Source organism: Rhinolophus hipposideros, assembly GCF_964194185.1.
Source record: "Rhinolophus hipposideros genome assembly, chromosome: 2".
In the NCBI taxonomy this organism is placed as follows: Eukaryota; Metazoa; Chordata; class Mammalia; order Chiroptera; family Rhinolophidae; genus Rhinolophus; species Rhinolophus hipposideros.
Genome location: NC_138048.1, coordinates 17,845,765 through 17,871,595, shown reverse-complemented (window position 1 = coordinate 17,871,595; position 25,831 = coordinate 17,845,765). Strand labels below are relative to the sequence as shown.

The window sequence follows — 25,831 nt, the reverse complement described above, 5'->3', positions numbered from 1 at the left end:
TAAATAAAAACAGCCTAATATGTCCTTTCGCTTGCAAAGTTGCAAAGCTTTGGTTATGATATTTGTTAGTCAATCCCAACATTTTTGAAGCAGACTTTTCTGATAGCAGACTTTTCTGATAGCTGCTAAAGGGAGCATGATGGGAACAGAATCTTTGGGGTCTTGAGCACATGGACCACATCAGCTCCCTTTATGTGCTCTTGGAAGATGTGGAACGAGCCAATTCCTTGACTAACCCAATACACACAGCATGTGCCTTCTATACATAGAGCAATAATATAGGCCCCCAATTTCAGCAACCTAGATATTTTCATGGTTTCATAAACATCCCTTATTCATGCGTTGTCTATGGGGGGTGATATCACCACCAGTGGGGATTAAAATAGATTGTTAAGGGAGGGCAAAAACATAATCTTAAATATTACAGCAGTTATTGCTCTCCAGGGCATAACAGCATATAAACACACATGCTACAGAGCTGTAGCATTTAAATTTCATGGGGTGAAAGCAATTAGGAAAAAAAATGTCTAAAAAGGCTCCTGAGTGTGTGTGTATGTGTAGTAGGTGAGGGTGGGTACAGGGGCAGTCATGACAAAAAGATTGAGAAACACTCTATTATCTGTTGTCACTTCTAGAACTTCTGCTTAGGTGTTGTCCACTAGATTCTGTTTATCTCAAAATAGTATCTCAAAGATAATCATTTCAGTTTCTGGTGTTATCTGTAGATTCTACTTTGAGGATAGACAGGTAAGATTTTCGTCCAGGTTCAGCCATTCCCATGTAACTACATAAATGTTCCATTGTGTAAAATAAAACAAAGACTTTAGTCTCATGTTCTTCCTAGCAGTGGCATTGATGAGAGTTCTTCTGCCCTTGGAAAATATTTCTTTAGTAGCTAAAAATGAACAGAGTTAACTTTTAAATGTTTTGAAAGTGAAAAAAAAAAAAGTCTCAGTAACTGCCAGCTTACTTCCAACTTAGTTCTTTCATTCTTCATCACTTTTTTCTCCTTCCCTTGTCAATATATGCTGCCCCTGACTAAATGAGGGCAAGAGTTGCCTCAGAAAATATGACCTCAAAGGCTGGACAACTTAAGATAAAGACCTGAAACTTTTAAATTCTAATTTTCCTTCCTGTAGACACCCATTAGTTTTTGAGTTAAAGACAAGGATATTTGTTCATTTTTTAATCAGTTGAATTTAAGACCATGTTTAAATTGGAAAAAGGTCTAATATCACTATATTATGATATGTATATTATGAACATCATTTTCTTGGAAAAGAAAATAATGTAATCATTATATACATTACCATTTAATATGTTGAAACTCATTTGTATAAACAATTTTGTTTCCTAAAATCATACTTTCAATCTGTGTAATCTTGGGTACACAAAATCCTTGTTTTCTTGTGAGTTAGGTATATTTTCATAAGTGATACCTTATTTGGTCTTGGAAAGATGAATTGGAAGAGGCAGATATAATTATTATGACTTACACGTAGAAAAGCAGAATTTTTGAATTTTTAATTAGCAGAAAATTTGCTGTTCTCTGACCGGCAGCATATTTTATACCAAGAAATACCTCCTCTGCAATTTGATGATATGTGTTAGTGATACCTTAGTTGTTTCGTTTACAAATTATACTTAAATAAAATAATAAATATCTCCTTTTTATACTGTGGCTAAACATGCAATATCAACAATAAGCATTAGAGTGGAGGTAGTTCTTTTTACCGTGATTTTGGTACACATATGTTTTAATTATTTTGATAATTATAATAAAATACCAGGAAAAGAATCTGAGAAAATATTAAAAAATTTAAAAACATTGCTTTCAAACACACATTTTAAAAATGAAGAAATAGATTACTCACCTTTGAAGCTAATTGCTGTTTTATTGATTTTTCCCTATCTTTGGCCAATCTTTATTATGTAGTTATATGGGCTAACCCTCCTTTCTCATACTCCATTCACCTCTCAGACCCTTGTCAGTTTCCTGCTACCCTCTCCACAATTGGAAAACTCTGGTTTCCAAGGCCATCACTGACTTTTAGATCTCTGCACCTACTCTGGAACTCTCTTGATCTTGTTCAGTTTGACTTTCTTTCCTCAGGTTTTCCATCACTCCATTCTTTGTTCTATCAGCCATGACTCCCTGATTCCTTCACAGTCACCTTTTCCTCTTGTTTCTGCTACAGTGTACATATTTCCTCAGGTGTTAACCTGGACTTCTGTCATTTCTTCCCTGCTCTTTCTCAGAAAGCTCTTCTGCTTTTACATTTTGGCCATCTCTCTAATGTAGATTGTTCGCAAATCAACATCTCAAAATCCAACATTTTGCTCTAGACTGCAAACACCAGTTTTGAAGCTGCCTGCCGGACATCTCTCTGTGGTGTCTTTGTGGCTCCCCGAAGTCACTGAATCCAAAACTGAACTCATTTTCCCTCTAAATCATGATGCTTTTAAAGAATTAGTAGTAGTAGTAGTGTCATCATCTCTATTCCAGTGACCAGTGATTGCACTAAATCATTTCAGTTGCTCCTTCCTTATTCTTCATTCTTCTTATCCTTCCTTATTCTTCCTTATTCTTCATGAAATGGTACGATTTCAAAACTGAAATGGTATCCTATGTACATACCCATGTACTTTTCTATGCATATTGCATTCGTTTAGGCTTTTAAAGTTTACAAAGCATTTTGCATGCATAATTTCACTTAGTACAACCATTGTGTAAGGTTAGTATCCTTTTCATAATTTTCGTTTTGAGACGGTATATAGTAGTGGGCAAAAGTTCAGATTTGGAGACAGTCTGCCTAGATTCTGATCCTGATAGCTTTATGCCCTAACTGTATCATCTTTGACACATGACGTAATCTTTCTGTGCCTCATCTTCATCATCTGAGAATTCGTGATTATCATACCTATTTTGCTGGGCACTTATAAGAATTAAAATATTTAGTGATGCTAAGAGTTTGCAATGATGCTTTTTATGTAAGAAGTGTTATATTAAACACTTAAGTTCTTATTATATTACAAATAAGAGAAAGCTTGCAGTTACATATTGTGACAAACTGAGACCTAAAATTCATGGCTTTGTACCTATATCCCCATGCCTCCTCCACTGAACAACACGTAATTTTGCCTCAGTTATGAATATTTAGATATCCATGAGTTCTGACATCTGTTACTTGGAATGTTAAAAGTTTCTTCCCCCCGCCCCCCCAAATACCTGACACATTTAGTGATTCTTTGTAAAGTTTCAAGAAGTTTGGGGAAATCTTTGACAAATTCGCTTTAATTATTCATGTTCCAGTTTGTGAGGGAGCCAGATAACTATTGTGCCATAATTCTGGATTCTTATTTTAATCTTATTTTTAGTGTAATAAAGTCTCTTAAATATTTCTTTCCTCTTTAGGCAACCTGTAGCATTTATTTCTGAATAGCTTTCTTTATACTATTTAAAATTTAATACATTATGTTCATTTTAGATGAAGTATTTAAGATAGTTGTTCTATGATAATAGCATATTCCATATTAAGTTTCCCTCGGAACCAGGCACATACTTTCTAACATGAAGAATGGACATTTACTTAGAAATTTGTCAAACCTTTCTTTTTTATTACAATTACATTAAATTCATTTAATTGTGTATCCACATGTACAAAATATTTCATTGTATAAAATAAAAGGCACAAAACTGAAATGGTGCAATTTCTACCTAGTCCAGATCAAAGTACCAAAACACTCCACACAGCCAGAAGGAAGAAAAACAAAAGGTGAATACCTACCATTTAAGTCAGCTCTTTGAAAGAATCTCCACATAATTCTGCTTTTATATTATTGGACAAAACTTAGATACAGGGCATAAAGTGAATTTAGGAAATGTGTCTTTTCTGAAAATAATTTATCTAGCTAAAAAAAATTGTAAGTTTCTCAGACTCAAGAAGAGATACGTCTATGACGAAGCAGATAATATTTTAAGCTGGTTGTTGAAGAATGGACATGATTTCTTGAAGCAAAAACAGACTTTACAAATCAAGGACTAACTGGAGATAAGATGTAGAAGCAGGAAACATGGGCCATGGTCGTACTGTGTGGCATCTGCTTTGATTGAAGCAAGGTCTGATATTTCCCAATATAAAGCTCAAGGGAGAGCCAAGAAACTTTACTTACCCAGGGATATGAATAATAGTGATGAGCATTTTCAAATGGAATTCCTTAACTAAAGAAATGGTTGTATATGACAAAAGTTAAACATAGAACCGATTCAATTTCTAGTGGCATCACTTTATGTCTGTGTTCTTTTCTTTACCGAAGTGTTTCTCTCATTTAGAATTGTAACTTTTATGGAAGTAGAAAGAATGATTTAACATAAGGAAGGTTCTATCCTTTACCTATATTGAAGGTGGTGGTGATGTTGCAAATCTCTAGGAGATTTGTGTATGATACTTGAAATGCCATTATTTCGAAGTCATTACGATTGTTTATGTGATTTGTTGATCCTCCCTTTTAATTGCCTTCAAAGCCTGTTAACAGGCCAATTCATAACCTTGTTTTTTAAATTTAATACTGATTTTTATCAGTATTACCCAGAGCAAAGGGAGATAGTGAAGCATGCAAGTACAAATAGTGAGAACCTTTTTTTATTGGGGAAAGACGTTCACAATGTTTCCCACAAGCCATCATGCTTCTGTGCAATTTTTTTTTCTCATTTCTTTGGCACCTGTGTCCTCAGAAAAAGCAAGAGCCGACAGCAGACAAGCAGAACTAGCTGTTCTCAGGAACTTGGCGCAATGGAAGCATCATCCAAGGGCAAACTGAAACTGGTTCTTTGATTAAGTTATAATCAGGTGAAGTCCCTCAAGAGTTGCTAAGTACAGAAGAGAAACTGTGGGAGATTGAAACCGAAAAAAGCTATAGCAGGCTGTGTCTTGAAGGAGCCTTGGGTTCTTCCAGAAACACTCCTCTAGCCTGGGAATCATACCGGGATTGGATTAAACTGATGTCAGTTGTGGAGTACAGAGGATTGAAGTGAACATTTTCTTTCCAATCTTATTTCCTGTGGTTACATGCTTCCCTTTTAAATGTCTCTGCTTAGCACTTAAGAATAATTCATTAGGGATGTTTGTTCATCTCTATTACTTTGTATGTTTGATGTAACCACAAGGAACTGACGCTAAGTGGTGGCATATCCTAATTATAGGCAAATTTTAGGAAAAAATAGCATAATCTATGTCCACTCATTAACTTTTGAGTCTAAGTCTAGTTAGAATATCAAAAAAAAACACATCTATACTCAATTTCATCATCAGCCTATATGTTATTTGTTCTAATATTCCTGTTTTCCTGACTTGTTTTCTACCACCTAAAAAAGTGTGTGGAGTCTTTTAGTTAGTGCCCTATTCACATGCAAAACTTTTATACTTTTTACAAGGCTATTAGCAAATCATTTTATAAGACATTAGTAACTTACAAAAAAAAGTCTGAGTTCAGTTAGGACTTTATTAAGTAACCTCTTTCTTTTTCCCCACCATCTCTTCTGGTGTGGTTTATTCCCTCCACCTCCACCCCCACCCCCAAAGAATATTTTGTCCTCTGCTCATAATGGATTCCGAACGTCAAAATGGATTCCGACATATGACAACAGTCTATTACTATTGCTATCTATTTTAAGAAAGTGACATCTAGTTCTTAAAAAATGGTGTTTGCATAAAAATAAACTCATTCTCAACTCAGTGTCATTTGTTCATTGTTTTGTCCTTGGTTTTAGTATACTTTTATTTCTTATTTTAAATCAAAATGTTACTCGTACAAAGTACTTGTGTCCAATGATTCCACATGCCAAAACTCAAAACGTCAGAGTTTGGAGTCAGGAAATGTTTAGTGAAGGAGACGGTGCCGACCAAGATGGGGGCTCTGAGTGGTTCCATATTTTTAAAAATCCATTTTAAGAAAAGTACAGAGTTCAGGCTTTTATATCAAGGAAGGGAAAATGGGAGGGGCTGTTTGTGTGTAAAACCCAAGTCCCAAGCAGAATTCCTTTAATGATTAGCACATCCAAAGTAGGAGCTACTGGGCTGAAAGCCACAGGAACAAAGCAGACTGGGATAAGATGGAATCAGAGAGCCTAAGCATTTCACTCTGTTACAGAAACTGTGCAAAAATGGCATGTGGGTCAATGGGTACATAGCAACACAAACTATTTGAAATTCTGCCTCCTATTTGCATGACACTTACGAAAACACCCAAAGAGGCATCCTTAACTCTGAGGAATAGAGATCTGATTTTTGGATCTCTTCTGATTTACATCTTCCCCTCCCTGAAGGTGTGAATATGCTCTTCTTTATCCATCCCCTTCCTACCCCATAGCATGTTTGCCAATTTTTCTTATGGCCCTCATAAAAAGAAACCAAAACATTTTTCAATCAGTAAAGAAACATTTGTTAGACACTTTTTAAAAATCTTCATCCCTATGCTTTGAACTAGGCATTCAAAAAGTAAGATAGAATTCTCCAAGAACAATATATATCTTACAAAGGCAAACAGACATAATTTCCTTCATTTTTTTTTCTTTCAACACATGTTTAGTATATCACTGAATGTGTAGTATATGCCTGTTATTACATTAGGAAGAAGGGATAATAGATGAAAACGTCAGATATCCACCTTCAGTCTAATAAAGAGATGGGTAAAAACAAAATAAACACTCAGAACTTTGACTATTGAAATAATTATTTTAATAAGGAATATATATATATATATATATATATATATATATATATATATATATATATATGTGCATGTGGAGAGACAAACACCAAGGCCTTTTTGCAGAAGTTTACAAAGGCCTCATGGAGACTGACCAGCTATAACATGGAGTTATGACAGAGAGGGACAGAGTTATGACAGAGAATATGCCCTGCACAAAGGGAGCATAGGTCAGTAACAGATACGCTTTATTTGTACACTTGATAGTGGAACTGGAAACACACTCTTCCTCGTCTTTTTGTAGCTCTTTTATTATCTTCCTTAATACCTGTACAGTCATCATACGTTTCCAGCTAATGTTGTTCAAATCAAGTACCGTGTTTCTCCAAAAATAAGACCCAACCAGAATATAAACTGTAGAATATAGACATGCATGCATACATACATACACACATATAAAGAGGGTGCCAAAAATGTATACACATTTTAAGGAAGGAAAAAATTATTAAAATTGTAATACTCAGTATATACCAATAACAAAAAAATGAATACAAGTCACATTTGACTTCTACAATTACAAGAGGTGCTCAAAGTGGTTACCATCAGCGTCCAGACACTTCTGTTCACTATGGACTACTACGTGATTTTTCAGAATGCTGGTGATATAAAATAAGCCCTAATGCATCTTTTGGAGCAAAAATTAATATAAGACCCGGTCTTATTTTCGGGGAAATAAGGTAGGACTTATTTTATATTACAAGCATCCTGAAAAATCATGCTAGGGTTTATTTTCCGGTTAAATCTTATTTTCGGGGAAACAGGGTACCTAGTGCTAGATGCAATGGAAAGAATACAGACCTAAGTTTGAATACTAACCTTCATATTTTGTGCCTGCCTGACCTTAGAAAGTCTCATTACCTTCTTGATCTGTTATCTGAAAGTGGGAATAATGTTCCCTCCCATATTGAAGGCCTTTTGTGACTATTATTTGCAATAACTGCTAAAATTCTGACAGAGTCTGTGTGTATAGGATGCTCTCAAGTAATTACTATTGCTTTTATTATTTTAGTATAGTTTTATGATTACATTTTATTTATTTAAAGTGTTCCTCCATTTTCTTGATTTAAATAAAAGTACTAGTATATATAATTACCCTTCAATATAATAATGCTAATTCTTTAGCATTTCACCTAAGACTGGTTTATAAATGTGTCTACATTTATTCTACCTCATCTATTAGGAGGGTGCAAAAGTAATTGCAGTTTCAACGGTTAAAAATTGCAAACAACACAATTACTTTTGCACCAACATAATACATGCAATATAAAGCTAATTTGATTTCGTACTTACGGGCATTGACAGTAAAAAGTGTTTTTGTCTCTTTCTTTGTTTTTGACAACCTTGTTATCAAACACTTGACCTGAGCTTTTACTTCATCCACTATCCTGTACCTTCTCAATGGGAACTTACCACCCAACGCAATTCTATTCAAGGAGATAAGGAATTAAGGAGTTTGACCAAGGTCCAAGAACAGTTCAAATTGAAAATTGTTTTCCAAGGTATCCAGAGCTCATTTGGCTATTGCCTTAAGACTTTTTTTGTGTAACATATCCAGGGAAAGATTGGGGAAAGCAGGGTAGAATGAGGGTCTGGACCAGCCTTTCTATGATAGCTGTAACCTTCAGCACCATTTCTGGTCCCTTTCAGCTATCACAGTGTCAGGGAAATTAGTCACTAAGGCATTTATCGTGGTATCATTTTCGGTTCCTTGGCTTTACCCAGAGACATCATTGCTGTTGCTCTCTTTCCGTTCATCCATGTCCTCACTGGTTACTAAATCTATTATGGTTCTGCAGGTTTTAGTTCCACATGCTGGCACTTGTCACCATGGACCATTGTTTCCTCCAGGAAGCACAGCTTCCCTGGGGTCAGTCCACGGTCTCCCACCTACCATGGTTTTCCTTCTCTCTCTTCCTCCTCAGGCTTCTTTCCAGGCTCCTCTTCCTGTGCCACACCTAGATGTGTGAGTGTTCCTCAGGCTTTGTTCCACTGTCGTCTTTTCTGCTAGTCTTACCTACATATTCTCCCCAGCAATTCCACCCAATCTCATGGTGTCAATTTCCCTGCATGTTTCTAAAAGCCATATATGTGCCTAGGATGCAGAGATGTGTTTTGTTTCTTAACATCAAAGGTAATTTTCTAGAATTCCAAGATGGAATTCCTAAGACTGACTGTAGTGTCAATGTCCAAATGGGTGGTGTCCTGGAGGCAAGGTGTCTGCCACTCGGCGAGCTGGAAGAAGATCCATGGAGCCGAAGGCAAAGTAGACATGTTTTATTCACAGGCTTTCTGGACACAGCCAGGGTTTCTCACTGCTATACACAGCTGGGCATTCTTAGGTTACAACCTGCAGCCAGCAGCAGCAGCCCACAGTAGCAGCCCTTGGGCACAGCCCCCACAGCGCCATTTCTCAGCAGCAGCCCTCACACATTTTGGGCACGGCCCACACAGCCCACATAGCCCTTGGGCACGGCCCCATTTCTCAGTAGCCCGTTTGGGCACAGACGGCCCGTGTAATGGTCGGTCCCCTTTTATACTATACAGATACAAAAGTGACACATAGCGAAGGGACTTACGTAAGAGTATTTACAGTAATGTCTTCAGGATGGATGGTGCCTGTGCAACATTCCATCTTATCATATCGGCAGGTCGCTGGATCAGGGTCGCCTGATGGCTGGGGGGGAAGCCTGACCAATTCTATTTTCCCCACACTGACTCTTCTCCTCTCCTTGTAGACTGATATAGTTTCAGGTCTGTCCCTCCCTAACATGCTGTGCTGCCATCTCAGGGGTTTTGAGTTTACTCTTCGTTTTCGGGGCTGGGTGAGGGGGATGTGCTGGCATTTTTGTCTTTTCCTTCACTACTACTTTTTGTTGTTTTAAATCTTACGAGACTTTTAAATTTTTTTTGAGCTCTCTCCTCCATACCCCCTCATTAAGGAATCGCATGTTTTTTATAGTTATTTAATTCCATTTCTCTTCCCTATTAGATTATAAGTTCTATAAGGGAAGGTATCATGCTGATGTTCATTAAGCATGTTATCTAATACACAGATTACACTTCAACGCTTTAAACTACGCTTTAAAGTTATAATCTTGTGTTATAGTTGAACATAGGAAATTAATCATGGAACTCATTTAATATAGTCTTTGACTTTTACTGTTTAAAGGAGAAGTACCTTGTTTCCCGGAAAATAAGACCTGGCCAGACCAGATGGGCCGATAGTACAAAAGACAAAAGTGAGAAAAGTATTTAGCAGGGAGGGAAAGACTTTTAATTCCAAGCCTGTAAAAAAAAAAAAAAAACAGAAAACATTTTGTGGCTGTGAACTGGGGAGCAGGAAATGAAAAAGAGTAAGTAAGACAAGAGGACGTAGGCAACAGAGGAGAAGTACCGAGTTTCCCCGAAAATAAGACCTAGCCGGGCAATCAGCTCTAATGTGTCTTTTGCGTCTAATGTGTCTTTTGGAGCAAAAATTAATATAAGACCTGGTCTTATTTTACTATAATATAAGACTGGGTATAATATAATATGAGGTCTTATATTAATTTTTGCTCCAAAAGACGCATTAGAGCTGATGGTCCGACTAGGTCTTATTTTCAGGGAAACACGTTACGCATGAGAGAAGCTCCATGGGAGAACCCATAGACCTAATGATTTGATTTAAAAATAATCTTCACTTAAGAGGAACAGACAGAGTTGTGTGTGTGTGTGTGTGTGTGTGTGTTTAATATTCTCGTTAGGACTGTGCCATGTATACATGCATACATACATGCATACATACATACATACACACATATACAGAGGGTGCCAAAAATGTATACACATTTTAAGGAAGGAAAAACTTATTCAAATTTTAATACTCAGTATATACCAATAACAAAAAATGAATACAAGTCACGTTTGACTTCTGCAATGACAAGAGGTGCTCAAAGTGGTTACCATCAGCGTCCAGACACTTCTGTTCAACTGTGGACTACTACTTGAGCAACGTGGACCAAAGAGTCCACTTGTAAATTTTTTTGGCACCTCTGGATTTATACATATATCAGTATTTAAAGTGTATACATAGAGACACTTGATATTAACAAAGAGTTACCTGAAACCCACAGTGTGGAGACATTTATGATGTATCCCCAGTAGCTCAGCTGAGGTCTGTTCTGCCAACCTCCGTGAGCATGCCACCCTTTTATCCTATCTTCTGGATCTGGTCGTTATATTTTATTCTGTGCCGTTAGACCTGTGACATTAGGTCCTTTAACAATTGTATAGGGAAACAGCAACCATAACAAAAACTTAAGGAGCCCCTGTGTTGTTACAGTACACTGGGGTGTACTGTGGAGAATGAAAAAGAAACATTAGGTGTGGCCCCTGCCCGGAACCATACTAATCAGCATCAAAAGTGAGATGGGGAGTGAGTAGCAAGTTTATCTTTCTAAATAGGAAAATCATGGGCCCTGATGTAGGAAAATATTTTATGCTGTGTCTCACCTTTTGATGAGTTGAGTACTCAAAGAAGCCCTTGAGGAAGACCAAAACATTTGATTTTAAAATAGGTACTCCCTGTTGAGAGTTAGTTTTCAGGACACAAGAGGGGTAGGAACTAAAGTTTTTTTTTACATTCTCATTAGGATTGTACCTTAGTCTAATATATGTTAATAAACAAACTTGGTGTCAACAAAAAGTTACATAACATCCACAGCATGGAAACAGTGATAGACTTTAATTAATTCCTAGATAAAATTAGTATGCATTACAGTTTAGAGAAACAAAACACACAAACCCACTAATCAAAATGTTCAGCTTAACAGAGCTGGGGCTTTTTTCATTAGTTGTATTGTCTCAAATTTCATCACTGTACCAGCTGGCTTCTTGTCAATTTATAGTTTGGACCTTTGCATCAAACAGCAAAAAAATTAATTACAGGAAAAGAAATCCCAATAGGAATTTTGTGCTTAGAGGTTTTTCACAATTAACCACACAAGAATGGTGCTGTTTACAGAGGGAATGAAAAAGCAAGAGAAGGAACTTGGTAGAATTTTCTAGAATCATTAATTAACAAAAGCATTGTTAGTCACTTGCTTTCCTTTGTTAAAGCTGTTTCGCAAACTTTTCAGCTTTCTCATTTCTGGAAGCACACACTTCTGTTACTATATTGAATGCAGTGAATCATGGCGTGAACTGTGAATTTTCTTACAATATGTCCCAAGTGACAGCTCAAGAAATCACTATCCTCCCTGCATTTTGAAATGAGTAACATTTTATGTTTTACATTAGTGATCACAATCATAATTTAATGAGCAGAAAGATCATGCTTGATGGTTAGTTCCAGGTTATGTGAAATGCATATTTTGGAGTCAAAAGTATTGTTCTCAGGTGTCAGTTCCTTGCCTCTGTGTGCTAGAATTAGTTTAAATGTGACTTTTCTAAGCCTCTTATCTGTTGAATAAACCAGCCAAAGGTTTTAAAAATGCTTCCCTCAATTTAGGCTTCTACTTTTTTTTTTCTTTTTTATATAGCTTAGAAACTCTTGACTTGTGGCCCATTCTTACAGTTCCAAACGTTCTAATAGAGTGACTGGTTCTTACCCTTTTTGAGACTTACATGCCTGGAGAATCTGAAGAAAACCTTTCTCCTCAGAATAATGCACAGATTAACACACATACAACATTTTGCATAAAACATCAGAATCACTAGGCATGCACGAACCCTAGGTTGCATTCATTGAGGAATATATACATATATTATGTATGCATGTATACATGACATATATTTATATATAATTTAGAAATATATACACATGTATATTTTTTATTTGGTTAAATTAAATGCTGATTCAGATCAAGTGTTTACTATTCCATCAAGTTATCTGTACTAAAACAAATAAATTACCTTCTTTGCCATCAACTGAATAAATTTAGATTTCTTATCCATCTTTATATATAGCAGCCCTTAGTTATAAGCTTATTTGGATGGCCATATTTCACTGTACTGTCTCAGTGCTGCCACATTCCCTAAGTAATTTGTAGACCATAGCTGAGAAGAACATTCTTAACTTGTTTTAATGATAGTATTTTTCTTCGTTAGGTTTGTGAGCTTTGAGCTAGTGTAAGATAACTAACAGACATTTTCCAGTTTTCACTGTTCAGTCTGAGAATGGTTCACTATTATTCCAAGGTCACTTTGAAAGTCTTTCTGTGATTTGCTTCCATTTATTTTATGCTTGTGTTTACAGTTTTGAACCAAATATGAAATTTAATGTTGTGTTTGTCTACATTAAAGTTAATTTGCCCCTTGTCAGCTCATTTACAACTGAGATAACATTCAAAAGCCACATTGTGGAATGTTCTGTTTGGAGTCACTAATGTAATTTTTCTATCTATGTCTTTGTTGTGTGCAACTTTTTATATCTTTCAGTTAAATTAAAGAAACCTCGCCAGGAGAAGATTTTCAGAAAATGTAAATCAGTCTCTAATAGAGATTAATAAATTATTCTCTAGTAGAATAGGGTCTTCTTAACATCTTGAGTTTTTAAAAAAACTAGTTCTTTTTTTCTAATTTAGAAATTTAATTTTATATTTCATATTGTATAAGTATGCTTATTGGAATTTTCTTTAAAGTAGTATCTATACTTGTAAAGGATAAATGAAGTAAAAATTAAAATACATACAAAATCCTAAATTGGATTATGATACCAGACATTTTTCCTGCTTTCATCTTTTTTTCATATTTCCAAGTACTTAATTTGACTTCATGTAATACAATTTCTTCTTAATAGTTAATGATTTTTAGATATGTTATTGAAAGGATAAATTAATTTTTAAAATTGGCACTAGGCACCTTAGAGGGCACTAGAATGAAATCTTAAAAATAAATGATGAAAAATACATTTTAAGCCGCATCTTGAACATATACATTTAGGAATATAATTTGTGTGTTTTGAACATTATTTTTGGTAACAATTTGCTAACTGTGCCTGTGTCTTCAATTAGGAATGTTCAAAATTTGGAAAATGTTTGCTCTTAAAATCACATCTGCTGTTTACTTTTTGAACAGCTATTCTACTTAATTCAGTTTATGTTAAGGAAATATGAAACAAGTGTACAAAGATGCATTTATTAGACTGGTCACTTTTTGTAATACTAAAATATTAGGAAAAACCCAATGACTAACATGAGGGGAATGACTAAATAAAATTGCATTATATGTACATAATGGGATAGCATTATAGAGATGTATCATATTTACATGGAAAATACTTACATTAAAATTCAAATTAGCGTATAATATAAATCCATCTTTGTTCAAAACAACTTGTTTGTAGTTAGGTAGGTAGATACCGTGTTTCCCCGAAAATAAGACCTAGCGGGACCATCAGCTCTAATGTGTCTTTTGGAGCAGAAATTAATATAAAACCCGGTCTTATTTCAATATAAGACCGGGTCTTATCTAATCTAATCTAATCTAATCTAATCCCATGTCATATTAATTTTTGCTCCAAAAGACACGTTAGAGTTGATGGTGTGGCTAGGTCTTATTTTCAGAGAAACACGGTAGATAAGTTGAATGATAGATAGATAGATAGATAGATAGATAGATAGATAGATAGATAGATAGATAGATAGACAGACAGACAGACAGACAGACAGACAGACAGACAAACAGAGTATAGATATAAAGATGTAGGTATATAGTCATTACTATAGATATAAATGAAATAAATATATTTACCAAAAGAGAAACAGTGGTCTTAGTCCACTTGGGCTGCTATAATGAAATACCATAGATCAGGTAACTTATAAAGAACAGAAATGTATTTCTCACAGTTCTGGAGGCTGGAAGTCTGAGATCAGAGGGCCAGCATGGTTGAGTGAGGGTCCTTTTCGATGACAGACTTCTTGTTTGTATCCTCTCTTCGTGGAAGGGGCTAAGGAGCTATCTTTTCACCTCATTGGTCTATCTGAGACAGTTGGAAAAAATGAGAAACAATAAGAGTGGAGTCTCTTATTTAAAGGAACACTAATCCCATCCCTAATGGCTCCACCCTCATGACTTAAAGACCTCCCAGAGGTGCCACCTCCTAATACCATCTCATTGAGGATTAGGATTTCAACATCGGTAGCATTCAGGCCATAGCAAGTGTTTACTTGGTAAGATTTCAGACAGTATATGGGTATATTTAATTGTAACTTTTAACAATAATGCATCTATCAGTACATTAGGTAAAATAAAAATAATAAAGGAAAATACATTATAATAATAGCTCATATTATCTAATGTTTATTGAGCCACATATTGTCTCTCGAACTCTTCTAAATAATTTTTAAAATAATGTATCAGTGTGTTATTTGTACAATAAAACAGAATAAAAATGTGACACTATAACATTAGCTAATATAAGGTAATATTTGAGTCACAGGTTGTATGTTTTATGCTCTTCTAAACACTTTGCGTGCCTTACCGCATTTAATTGTAATTTGCTACTCGTCAATCCTTATTTATGCTATAGATTATAAGGATGTGAACTTTTGTGCTAGAATATTAGCTATAAGTAATGTAATTTCAATAAACATAGAGGTGCATATATTTTTTTTGAATTAGTGTTTTCAATTTCTTTGGATAGATACCCAGGAGTGGAATTGCTGGGTCATAAGGTAGCTCCATTTTCTATAATCTAGGAATATAGTATAGGAATGGAACTGTAACAGCTATATATGATGTCAGAGGGGTAGTAGATTGGGGAAAAGTTATCACTTTGTGAGAGGTGTAATGTCTAACTATTACATTGTTTGGTACACCTGAAACTAATAAAAATAACAATGTAATTTCATATTGGTTGAGTTTTTGGATGGAGTCTATCAATCCTTGAGGCTGTAAGGTGTGTGTTTGTGTGTGTGTGTCTGGGGATCAGGTACTTACCTTTTATTTAGATTATGAGGTGGGTTAATATTGCCCCCAACGGTTTTGGTTAATTTCACCGTTCAGTTCTGTACTGATGAAAACTGTGCTTCCCAGGAGGCATGCTAAGGGAGAAGCTAAACTATACAGTGGAGAAGAATTTATCTTTTCACCTTATTAGTCCACCTGAGGCAGTGGGAAAAGATGACAAACAATAGGAGTTGTGACTTGGGGTCACATTTCAAGAAGGCTGGGAATAAATTAGGAGATAAGAAGGTCCTCATGTGCCAGTAGTATTCCAGGCAGAGCAGAGCTGTAGTTTTAGAAGGTGCCTAAATTGTAAATTTTCAGTGGAATATAATCAAATGTATACTACAAAATATATATACTATGTATATAGCCTAATATATATTATGTATAGCATATATATGCTGCAGATATACTAGTGTATACTGCATATACTAAGTAATTATATGTATATATAAATATATATGTACATATATATATATATATATATATCCCCTGAGAACTTGTTCAGAGGTTTTGAAGGAAGAACGTCCACAGGGGATTCCTAACATACCAGCAACTTGATTTTCCCTATCGATCTGGGTGTCTTGTAGCAAAATTATTTTTGCTCTCAGTTGTCTTTTAAGATCTAAAATAGTAGATAATTCAAAGGTCATTAATACTTAGCTTAGGGAAATGTGTTTATACTATTAAATATATGAATAAATGCATCAGTGTTGAATATTCATGCTTTAAAGAAAGAAATACGTTCTTATCAGGAAACCTAAGTGAAGAGGAGCCCAATTGCTGCTTTTGAATTCGTTGTGGTTACTTGTTTGTCTGCTGGAGAGTGGGGCTGGTCAGTTCCCTTACTCAGAATGGTGGAAGTGTAGTTTTATTATAACTCTCCTCAATTGCCCTTTATGTCATGCTTTCCTGAACCACATCAGTAATGAGGGGAAGTGTGTAACATAAAAGCTGCTGTACATTGAAAGCTTACAGTTGCCAGTCCCTGTACCAAGTGCCTCATTTACCTCGTTTGAATCTTAAAATTGCTTTTATAAAACTCATTATCCATTTTACAGAGGAGGAAACTGAGTACTGGAGAGATTAAATTGTCTGAATTCAGATCACTCATAAGTGGCCTCACTGGAATTAAAACCCAAACTTAGCTGACTTGGAAATCTGTATTCATGGGCATCATTTTTATCACTGTCCTTACGTGGATATAAAAAAGTTTCCTATCTCTATGCTGTTATTCTTCCAGGTGTGCCCTTTAGCCCACTTCCTTTCATGATATTACAGGGAGGCTGAGGAGACTCTAGATTCCTGCTTGGGACTCCCCCCGCCAAAGGTGATGAATCAGAATCACCAGAGCATGAACATTTTTAACAAGCTGTCTTGGAATCTCTATGCTTCCTTTGGAGCATACTATAGATTGAAAAACACAGTTCTGCATTATCTCATTCCTACACCAAAGGGATATGAAATAGCACTTCTTTCTTTCTTTCTTTCTTTCTTTCTTTCTTTCTTTCTTTCTTTCTTTCTTTCTTTCTTTCTTTCTTTCTTTCTTTCTTTCTTTTTTTTTTTTTTTTTTGGTCGTATTTGACACTGATCTCCCTCCTTGAAACTCTTCTTAGTCTTCTGTCTTTTCCTCTGCTGTTCCCCTTATTCTTCTGACCATTGATTGCTTCTCTGTCTTCTGTAATCTTTCTGCCTGCACATCCTTGGGACACTACCCCATGCCCGTTGTTTCCTCTGGCTGTAACCAGTGGTGCTCATTTGACCCCTTGAAAATTACTCTTACGACTCGTCCTCAAGTCTCTCCTGAATTTCAGCACCTTTCTTCAGTGTTACTCTAAATCCATGGACGCCTGTATATTCTTCAGGTCTTAAATTTAGCATACCCCAAACTGAGCTCATTATCTTCTACCCACACACGTCCTCTGTCACCTTTTTCCCCTCGTGCAGTCAGTGCTATCTGTCACTACTCCATCTTCTGAGCTTGAAACTTCAAAACTGTACTCAGACTTCCCTTTGGCTCACACCCTCCATTCAGCAGGCACTCATCGAATCCTGTTATTTCCACCTCAGAAATGCCATTTGAATCATTATTGTCTATATTCCCCTTGCATTTCGTTCATCTCTTGCCTTATACTTTGGATTCCATCCATATTAGTTTTCTTGCCGTTTATTCCCTATATCCAATGCCTTCCAGACTGCACCAGAAATACTTTAATAATAAACACATTTGAACTTCTCATTCCTCTAATTAACATTAGCTTTTGGTCCCCTGTTGCCTGTAGTGCATGGTCCGAATTTTATGAGGCCTATCCTAATTTAACCACATCCTGTCTGTTCCACCACTTCTCCTCACCACAAACCCTATTTTATTGCTAAACCAAACTCCTCACTGTGTCTCACCTTCTCATTCCATCATCTGCACGTCAGTCTATGAGCATGGTCTCTCTGTTCACGTATGAGAGGTTGGTCATTCTTTGCACTGTATTTCCATGGTATTTACTTCTGAGCACTATAGTAGAGTAGTAATTAAGAGCCAGGGTATTAAAACCAGACTGTCTGGATTCATTGGCCCTACTCCTTAATAATTCTGTGCCTCAGTTTCCTTCCCTATAAACGTGGAACACTAATAGTGCCTATTCAAGGTTGTTGAAAATGGAAAGAGTTGATTCACGTGCCAAGCACGTGCCTGGCATGTAATAAGCAGACATTAAGCATTTGCTGCTGCTTCTGTTGTAATACTCCTGATGGTAGTGAAGGAACAAGCTCCCCCAGAAAAGTCTACAAGAATTGCTTATTCATGTTCCTGCCAACTCGGAGATCTGTGGCCATACCAGAATAAAAGTGTTTTACCTATAGAAAGCATGGATCCAAACTGCTATACTTTAGCTACCTCGTGGCATCTCTGTTCTCTCCGAAGTTCTCCACTAGTGGAAATCCCACTAGCACTGGGACATAAAATTTTCCCCAAACCAGCAGTACGTTCGTTTTCAGTATGCGGTGTTTTCCACTACCATTCTGGAGGTGCGTCATTGTGTCATTTGCATTGGTGATTTGCCAGGCTGTGCCGTGGGTCCACCTTGGGCTGATGTGAATCAGGCAGGACTCCTAAATGTAGCAGAGGCTACTTCCTTGTCTCACTTTAAGGCATCCTAAAGTGAATATCGGCCCACAGAGTAAGAAATCTGGTTCCCTCCTCTGTCACATGGTGGCAAAGTCATAAGCAATATTATTTAGTCTGAAATATTAGAATTTAGTAAAATGGTTGTAGACACTTTAATTTTTATGAAACTGCTGTAGACATAATTTGTTTGTGTGTTATTTTTAGTTTGACTGTGGTCCTGAAAAGTTAAGTGTAAATCACAGTGTTTCTTAGCAGAGGTTACCAATTAAAACAACTCTACGGCAAGTAAATTACACCCTAGCTTATTAGTTTTTATTTATTAGAATATTAATATACTAGTTTCTTTCAAGTAGGACACACTTATGTTGACTGTGATACTTTCTAACTCAAAGGAGAAATGCGTGGCTTAGAAAATTATAGTGTTAAAGTTGTAAATGAAAGTAAATTTTCAAAGTTGTGTTTATTTTTTAAGAGAGAAAAGGAGCTGTAAAGTAGAAATCCAACTTGGGGAAAACAATAGGAGTCATTCTATTGGATGACTAATATCTGTATTTGATTTTCAGAATGAAAAATATGTATGTGTTATTATTTTGCTTCATTTTTCAACTGTGTTGTGTTTCTGATTTTCATCATTATAATGACAAATAGTGTTTAAATGGATTTCCAACCAAGTGTCCCAGCTATACACACATACAGAGAGTGACACATTTGAAATTTAAGGTACACATCTAATGGTAACACATAGAGTGAGAAAGAAAATGAACAATAAGAGTGATTTGGGTTCCGGTAGCACCTGAAGTTTACAGCGTACTTGCTTGATGTGATGAGGTAGAAAGAACTTTGGATTTGTATTAGAAGGACTAAATTTCAGTGGTTGCTGTTCTACTTATTACTTGTGTGAGGGTGGGCGAATCCCTTAACTGCCCAGAGCTCTGGATTTCTCATCGGTGAAATGGATATGATAGAGAGTTCCTCTGAGGAGCGAAAAATAATGTCCACACAAAACCTTTGGAAAATTATAAAGCATTCCACAGATGTTAGAGATGAGAGATTTTAGAAATTACTCAAATGTTTCATAGATTATTTCAAAGATGAAATAAATATGACAAGAGATAGCTATTCTCGGTTCGTGCATGAGGAACAACACATGCAATGAGTAATACGTGGCTGGGCTCAAACTAGACCCTGGGCTTCTGAGTTCAGGTGTAGTCGGTACTTTTTGTGCCAGATTATGCTATTTCTGAACCAGGGTTGTACAGTCATTCACAGGGCACAGCTGTAGTAAATCATAACCTAAACTGATTATAAGGACCTTCAAACAATATAATTATTGAGTTGTCTTACTAAGAAATACTAACATTACTTGGTATGGTTTATATTTGTTTTTTTTTAATGCAGGTAATGAATTTGGGCATCCCGAATGGTTAGACTTCCCACGAAAAGGAAATAATGAAAGTTACCATTATGCCAGAAGGCAGTTTCATTTAACTGATGATGACCTTCTTCGCTATAAGTTTCTAAATAATTTTGACAGGGATATGAATAAATTGGAAGATAGATTCAATTGGCTTTCAGCTCCACAGGTAAGCTGTGTACTCTAAATGTTATGTTTGAGGCATCGCTGTTGTTCATGCTTAGAAAGGCAATCAATTTAAATCTATAAGCAGGTGTTTTAAACAGCATTTTATTATTCAGTGTGTAGTGCCCGGTAACATATTTCAGGTTGTCAAAACATGTTATTGAAGTCTCTCCAATAGATAGTGAAAATCTTAAACATAATGCCCTGCTTACTTTCCTGTTCAGTGTGTTGTTGTTTAAATTTAGTAATTTTTATTGCAGTTGGTTAAAATAAATGACAGAAGCTCTGCATGGAATCCATTTTGGAAATTGCTGTGGAAACATCTTAATTGTTTTGGCGTTTTTTTGTTTTTTTTTTTCCCTTTGTATAAATGATGTTGTCATAACGAAATTACTTTGACAACATGTAGATTTCTTTATTCTTCTTTTCCCTTCCTTTACTGGTCTCTAACTTGTAATTTCAATAGACGCCATTATACGTGCCTGCTGTTTTGTGTTTTTCATGAGCTTCACTCTCCACTGGAATTAAAGTCTCAGTTTTCAATAAGTTTTCGAAATGTAATTAACAGCTGCAAATTTTATACAGGCTTTTTTTCTTCCTTGCAAAAATTAGCATATATTGTATGTTACTTATAATCCATTTACTTTTTACTGATTCTGTTTGAAATTACTGTTGATGTGTTTTTACTTTGGTGTCCATGAGTTTTATTTATTTTTTAATGGTTGAACAAAGGAACTTATATATTCAGTAAGATTGGATACATGACATGAATGCCCTTCTCACGTTTATTAGTAATGCTATTTCCAGAAGAGAGAGCAAAATGATTCTCCTTTTCAATAGGAACGATATTGAATACCAAAAGGCATGCTGTTTACTCTAGAGCATTAGTTCATATTTCTAAATTACCAAGAGTGGTGCAGCTGATATGCATGGAAATAAGTCTTCTCAATGCTGGGACTGGAAGACAATGGTGTTGAAAAGCAAAGGCTTCTCACTGTCTACTGTGAAACACAGTGTATAAAATAAGTTTGTAGATGGTGTAATTTGTTTTCAGAACTTCTCTTTTATTAGGCAAAATATGTATTGTAAAGTACTTTAGGTTGCCCTTCAGTCGATAAAGTTATGCAACAATGCAAAGTTTTTAAGCTAACTACAACTGCAGAAATCTCAATATAATAATAATGTTACATTACATTTTGAAAAGTAATTTTGTGCACCTTACCTCATTAATCTGGGAACTAAAACTAAAGTCTTAAAGAAAATTCACTTTTAAATAGATCTAATACACACACACACACACACACACACACACACTTTATATATAGCTCAAGTGCCGTGTTATTACTTTAATCCTGAGCCACCACACTAATCATCTGTCTGTGCTTTGTTTGAAGTTGGCAGTGGCTGGTGAGATTTCATACTCTTTAAGCAGTTTGTGCGATTGTTGTTGGCTTACAGTTTGATATGGGGAAATTACAACATGTTCAAAGAATATAATGGGCTGGCCTTTTCATTTTTGCCTTAATAGCTAACAAATCTATTAATAAAGACAAAAACAACTTTTTTGTAAATAATTGACTTGTAGCAGCATCGAGGTATTATGTAAATATAATGTGTTATGTGTTAATTCTCGCAGGCCTATGTGAGTGAAAAGCATGAAGCCAATAAGATCATCACTTTTGAGAGAGCAGATCTTCTTTTTATTTTCAACTTTCATCCTAACAAGAGCTACACTGATTACCGAGTTGGAACGAAATCGCCAGGAAAATATCCTTTTTTTTATCACCAGTGAATATAACTGTCTGCATTCCAATTTGCTTGTTTGTTTTTTACATCATAGAGAATAAGAAAGACTAATGCTGATCTTGGTGACAGTAGCTCTTAGTTCCCTCATTCAAAAAATGAGAGACTTGATATAGTTGATTGATAAATCTTTGTTCAGCTCAGTTATGCTAAATTAACTAAGCTTCATTGTCGCGCTAAAAAGTATGATCCAGAACATTGAAAACATTGTTTGATCCATGATGTAATACAGGAGGTAATTATAGTGTTCTGTTTTTGTTTTTGTTTTGTTTTTTATGAAAATATTTTGTTAAGTTGCATCTGAGAATAGTCTCCTTTCCTCTTCTCCACTGAGAAAACAAGCAGTAGCTGTAAAAATAGCTTCCTTCCCTCTTTTCTTTCCTGTCTACTATAATCCAGGACATAGCTCACTTTTGTAGGCCTGACTTCATAAAGAATAAGGGTATCGCAGTGTGAGCAAAGGAAATAGCAAGGAGAATATTTTTGATATTCTCTATATATTCATTCATTCATTCATTCATTCATTCATTTCATAGTTACCTACTGAGCCTCTGTTTATTGAACACCTTTGTCCAGCCCTGTGCTAGGTGCTATAAGTGCAGAAATTTTCCTGGCAGATATAGTCACTGCCCTCATGGAGCTTTTAAACTAGTGAAGAAGAAATACATTAGTAATTGTAAAAGAACAGTGTATTTTAAGAGATCGTAACTTAACAGATCAATGCAAAAAAAAAAAAAAAACACACACACACACACACAAAAACCTGACAACTCAGGACCTAGCAACAAACTAGCACAGACTTTTAAGCAAACAACTGAAATATTATTCTTCTCCCCTGGAGTCCCAACAGTGAGTGATTAACGTTTGCCACCTGAGCATGAAGCCTGATGCCGACACGAAGTCCTATGTGTGACGGTCTCTCTAGCTACAGTAAGATACACCCCCCTGATCAACTGGCTCAAACAATAAGGAAAATGTTTGTTTTCCACGTAATAAAAGCCCTGAGGTAGAGTGGCCGCAGCACTGTGACAATATCATTAAGTCCTCTGGTTTATTTGGTCTTCTGCTTTCAGCTCTCAGGGTTTCAGCACTGCCCAAAGCCTGGCACCTGTTCTAATTGCAGGGCAACAGCCATGGTTCCCAGTGCTACCTTCAGACACAACAAAAGGCAAGTAGGTTTTATTTTTTGTGTCTTTTTCAAGAGTGAAGTTACTGTAGAACTTTTCTTCCATATTGTGTGTGCACAAAGAGACATATAAAGAAAATTAATGTGATAATATCACCTGCACTAAAAAAGAGCTGTGCTGTTCCAGGAAGCAAATGTTCTCACCATCTCCATGAAGAAGGCAAAAAATGATAGACATGTAGCTACTCATACATGATGTTTCTCAGCTCCAAACTGCTAAAATGATGCCACTAGACTAAATCCTTCTGTCCTGATAATGCAATATAATTTTTGTTATAATCAAACCGGAGTACATTTAAAGAACATTTGGGATCTAATGTATCTTTTAAAGTACTGCTCTTGACTGCTAAGAGAGGAGAAAACCAAAGTGGGGCAGAAAAACAAACTCTGATTTAAGGAATAATGCAATACATGGGAAAGGAACGGATTTTCCTAGGGAGAATGAAAGACAAGGAAAAGAAAAACATAAATAAATGAGATAGAGAGATTGATTTAAGGAAAAGACAATTAAGCCTGGACCTTGAGAAATGGATAAAATTTCTTCCTAGACGAAACTTAGGAAGGCCACGTCAGCTGTTGGAAAGCATAGATACTCTTAGATAATGGACAGCACAATGGATTAATTGGAGAATGATGACCATAAAAAGAAGTACTAAGAGATAAAGCTGGAAAGATAGATTGAAATCACATAGTAGAAGATTCCCACATCATATTAATGAAGCTTTTTTTCTTTAGTTTTATAGTGAGTCACTGAAGGTTAAGGAGCTATTGGAAAAGAATGTATGCATTAGGAAACATTTCATATATATAGTTTGTAGAAGAGATTTTTTGAGGGGAGGGATTGGTTGCACAGATAGTAATTATGAGAAATGGCAGTACATGTAAAAGATAATTAGTGCATGAACTAAAGTAATGGCAATCAGATACAAAGAGGTATATGAAGCCCTTTCTTGTAGTGGAAGAGGTCAGCATTTGTTTGGACTTGGTGTAGGGACGAGAAAATATAAGGTTTTACATTGAACAATTGGAAAAATGGTACAGTATTATTACTGAGGATAGCAAAGCAAGGAGGAGTAACGAGGTAGGAGAATGGAAAATATGAGTTTAATTTAGGGTCATTGACATAGGCATTTCTTTCTTTGTTTTTTTCCCCATGACTTTTTTTTTTTTTCAGGTATACAAAGCAATGTTATAGTTAGACATTGGAGGGGGATGGGGATGGGGAAAGAAGGTGAAGGGATTAGAAAGTGCAAATTAGTAGTCATAATATAGTCACGGGGATATGAATATAGTATGGGGAATATAATCAACGGTGTTGTAAAGATTATGTAGGGTGCCAGATGGGCACTGGACTTATTATCATGGGGATCTCGTCATAGACTGTAAATGCCTTCTATGGGCATTTCAATGATAGTGTTTTGAAGAAAAATCTTGGTCCAAGCTGTGTTGATCTCCTATTTGAACTTTAATAAATATTATTCAATGAAAACACATATACTAACACAGTAGAACCCACCCAAAGTTAATTTTATTTAGTGATACAAAGGTACAGTTTCTGAGAAAGTCTAGTTTGGTTTTGATGAACAAATTGAGTCTTCTGAAATTTAGTGATTTGTCTAAATGTCTATATAGGCATCACTTTTACAGAAACGCTCTGTTCACAAACAATGAATGCTTCCCATCTGTGACCCCTTTAAGAAGCTATACTCATTAGAAGCTGTAATGATATAGACGCCTTGGAACATTGGGCCTGCTCTTCCTAGAAGCGTCTGTCCTCTATTGGATTTCTAGGAGAACCTCAAAGAAATATTGTTGGTTCTTTTCCTACAAGGATTTTGTTTCCTAAGGAGCTGTGCCCACGTGGCCCTTATTTGCTCTTGCTACCTTTCTCATTCGTGTCTTTCTGTCAAAAGGCTGTGACTAGTTCCCATGTATTACTGCTTCCTCTTTGGACATTTGCATTTTAATAATACTCTGTGAATAATCGAGATGAATATAAGATCTAATGGACTAGATATCTAATGAAATAAGTTTTTTATAATGAGGATATATTTTTTTTTGAGGAGAGGAGAACAGGAGAGCATTTGTGATGTACTTTAAAACACACCTTCTAAGTAACTATAAGTTTATAATTCCAGCCTTACTGCCTAGTTAGAACTCAGAAAATCACCTGGGTTTTGTGATGTTTTGTATGCTAGGGACCCATTTCAATGCAGAAGTTTCTATAAATTTCTCCACAAATAATTACTAACCATCATTAGAACACTTTCCTAGGAATCTCACTATTTCACAGTAAACAATTAAAAACTTATTTTGTAGTTAACAAAATATATTAAATGTAAATGCATTAGTTCTAGGAGTAATGCCTGTTCTGCATGCCAGCTATTCAGATCAGAAAGGCATTTATTTCACACGCTCCTCACTGTACCACTTCCCTAGTCATTCC

General features: G+C 35.8%; 1 protein-coding gene across 1 annotated transcript in view; it reads left to right on the top strand.

Annotated features, from left to right (window-relative positions):
* GBE1 (1,4-alpha-glucan branching enzyme 1) overlaps positions 1-25,831 on the top strand; it is a 262,701-nt gene that overhangs the window by 209,735 nt on the left and 27,135 nt on the right. Inside the window, exons 13-14 of the mRNA XM_081076639.1 lie at positions 20,216-20,400; positions 22,033-22,163. Of these exons, the coding sequence (XP_080932765.1) occupies positions 20,216-20,400; positions 22,033-22,163 (316 nt within the window). The remainder of the gene's footprint in view (positions 1-20,215; positions 20,401-22,032; positions 22,164-25,831) is intronic.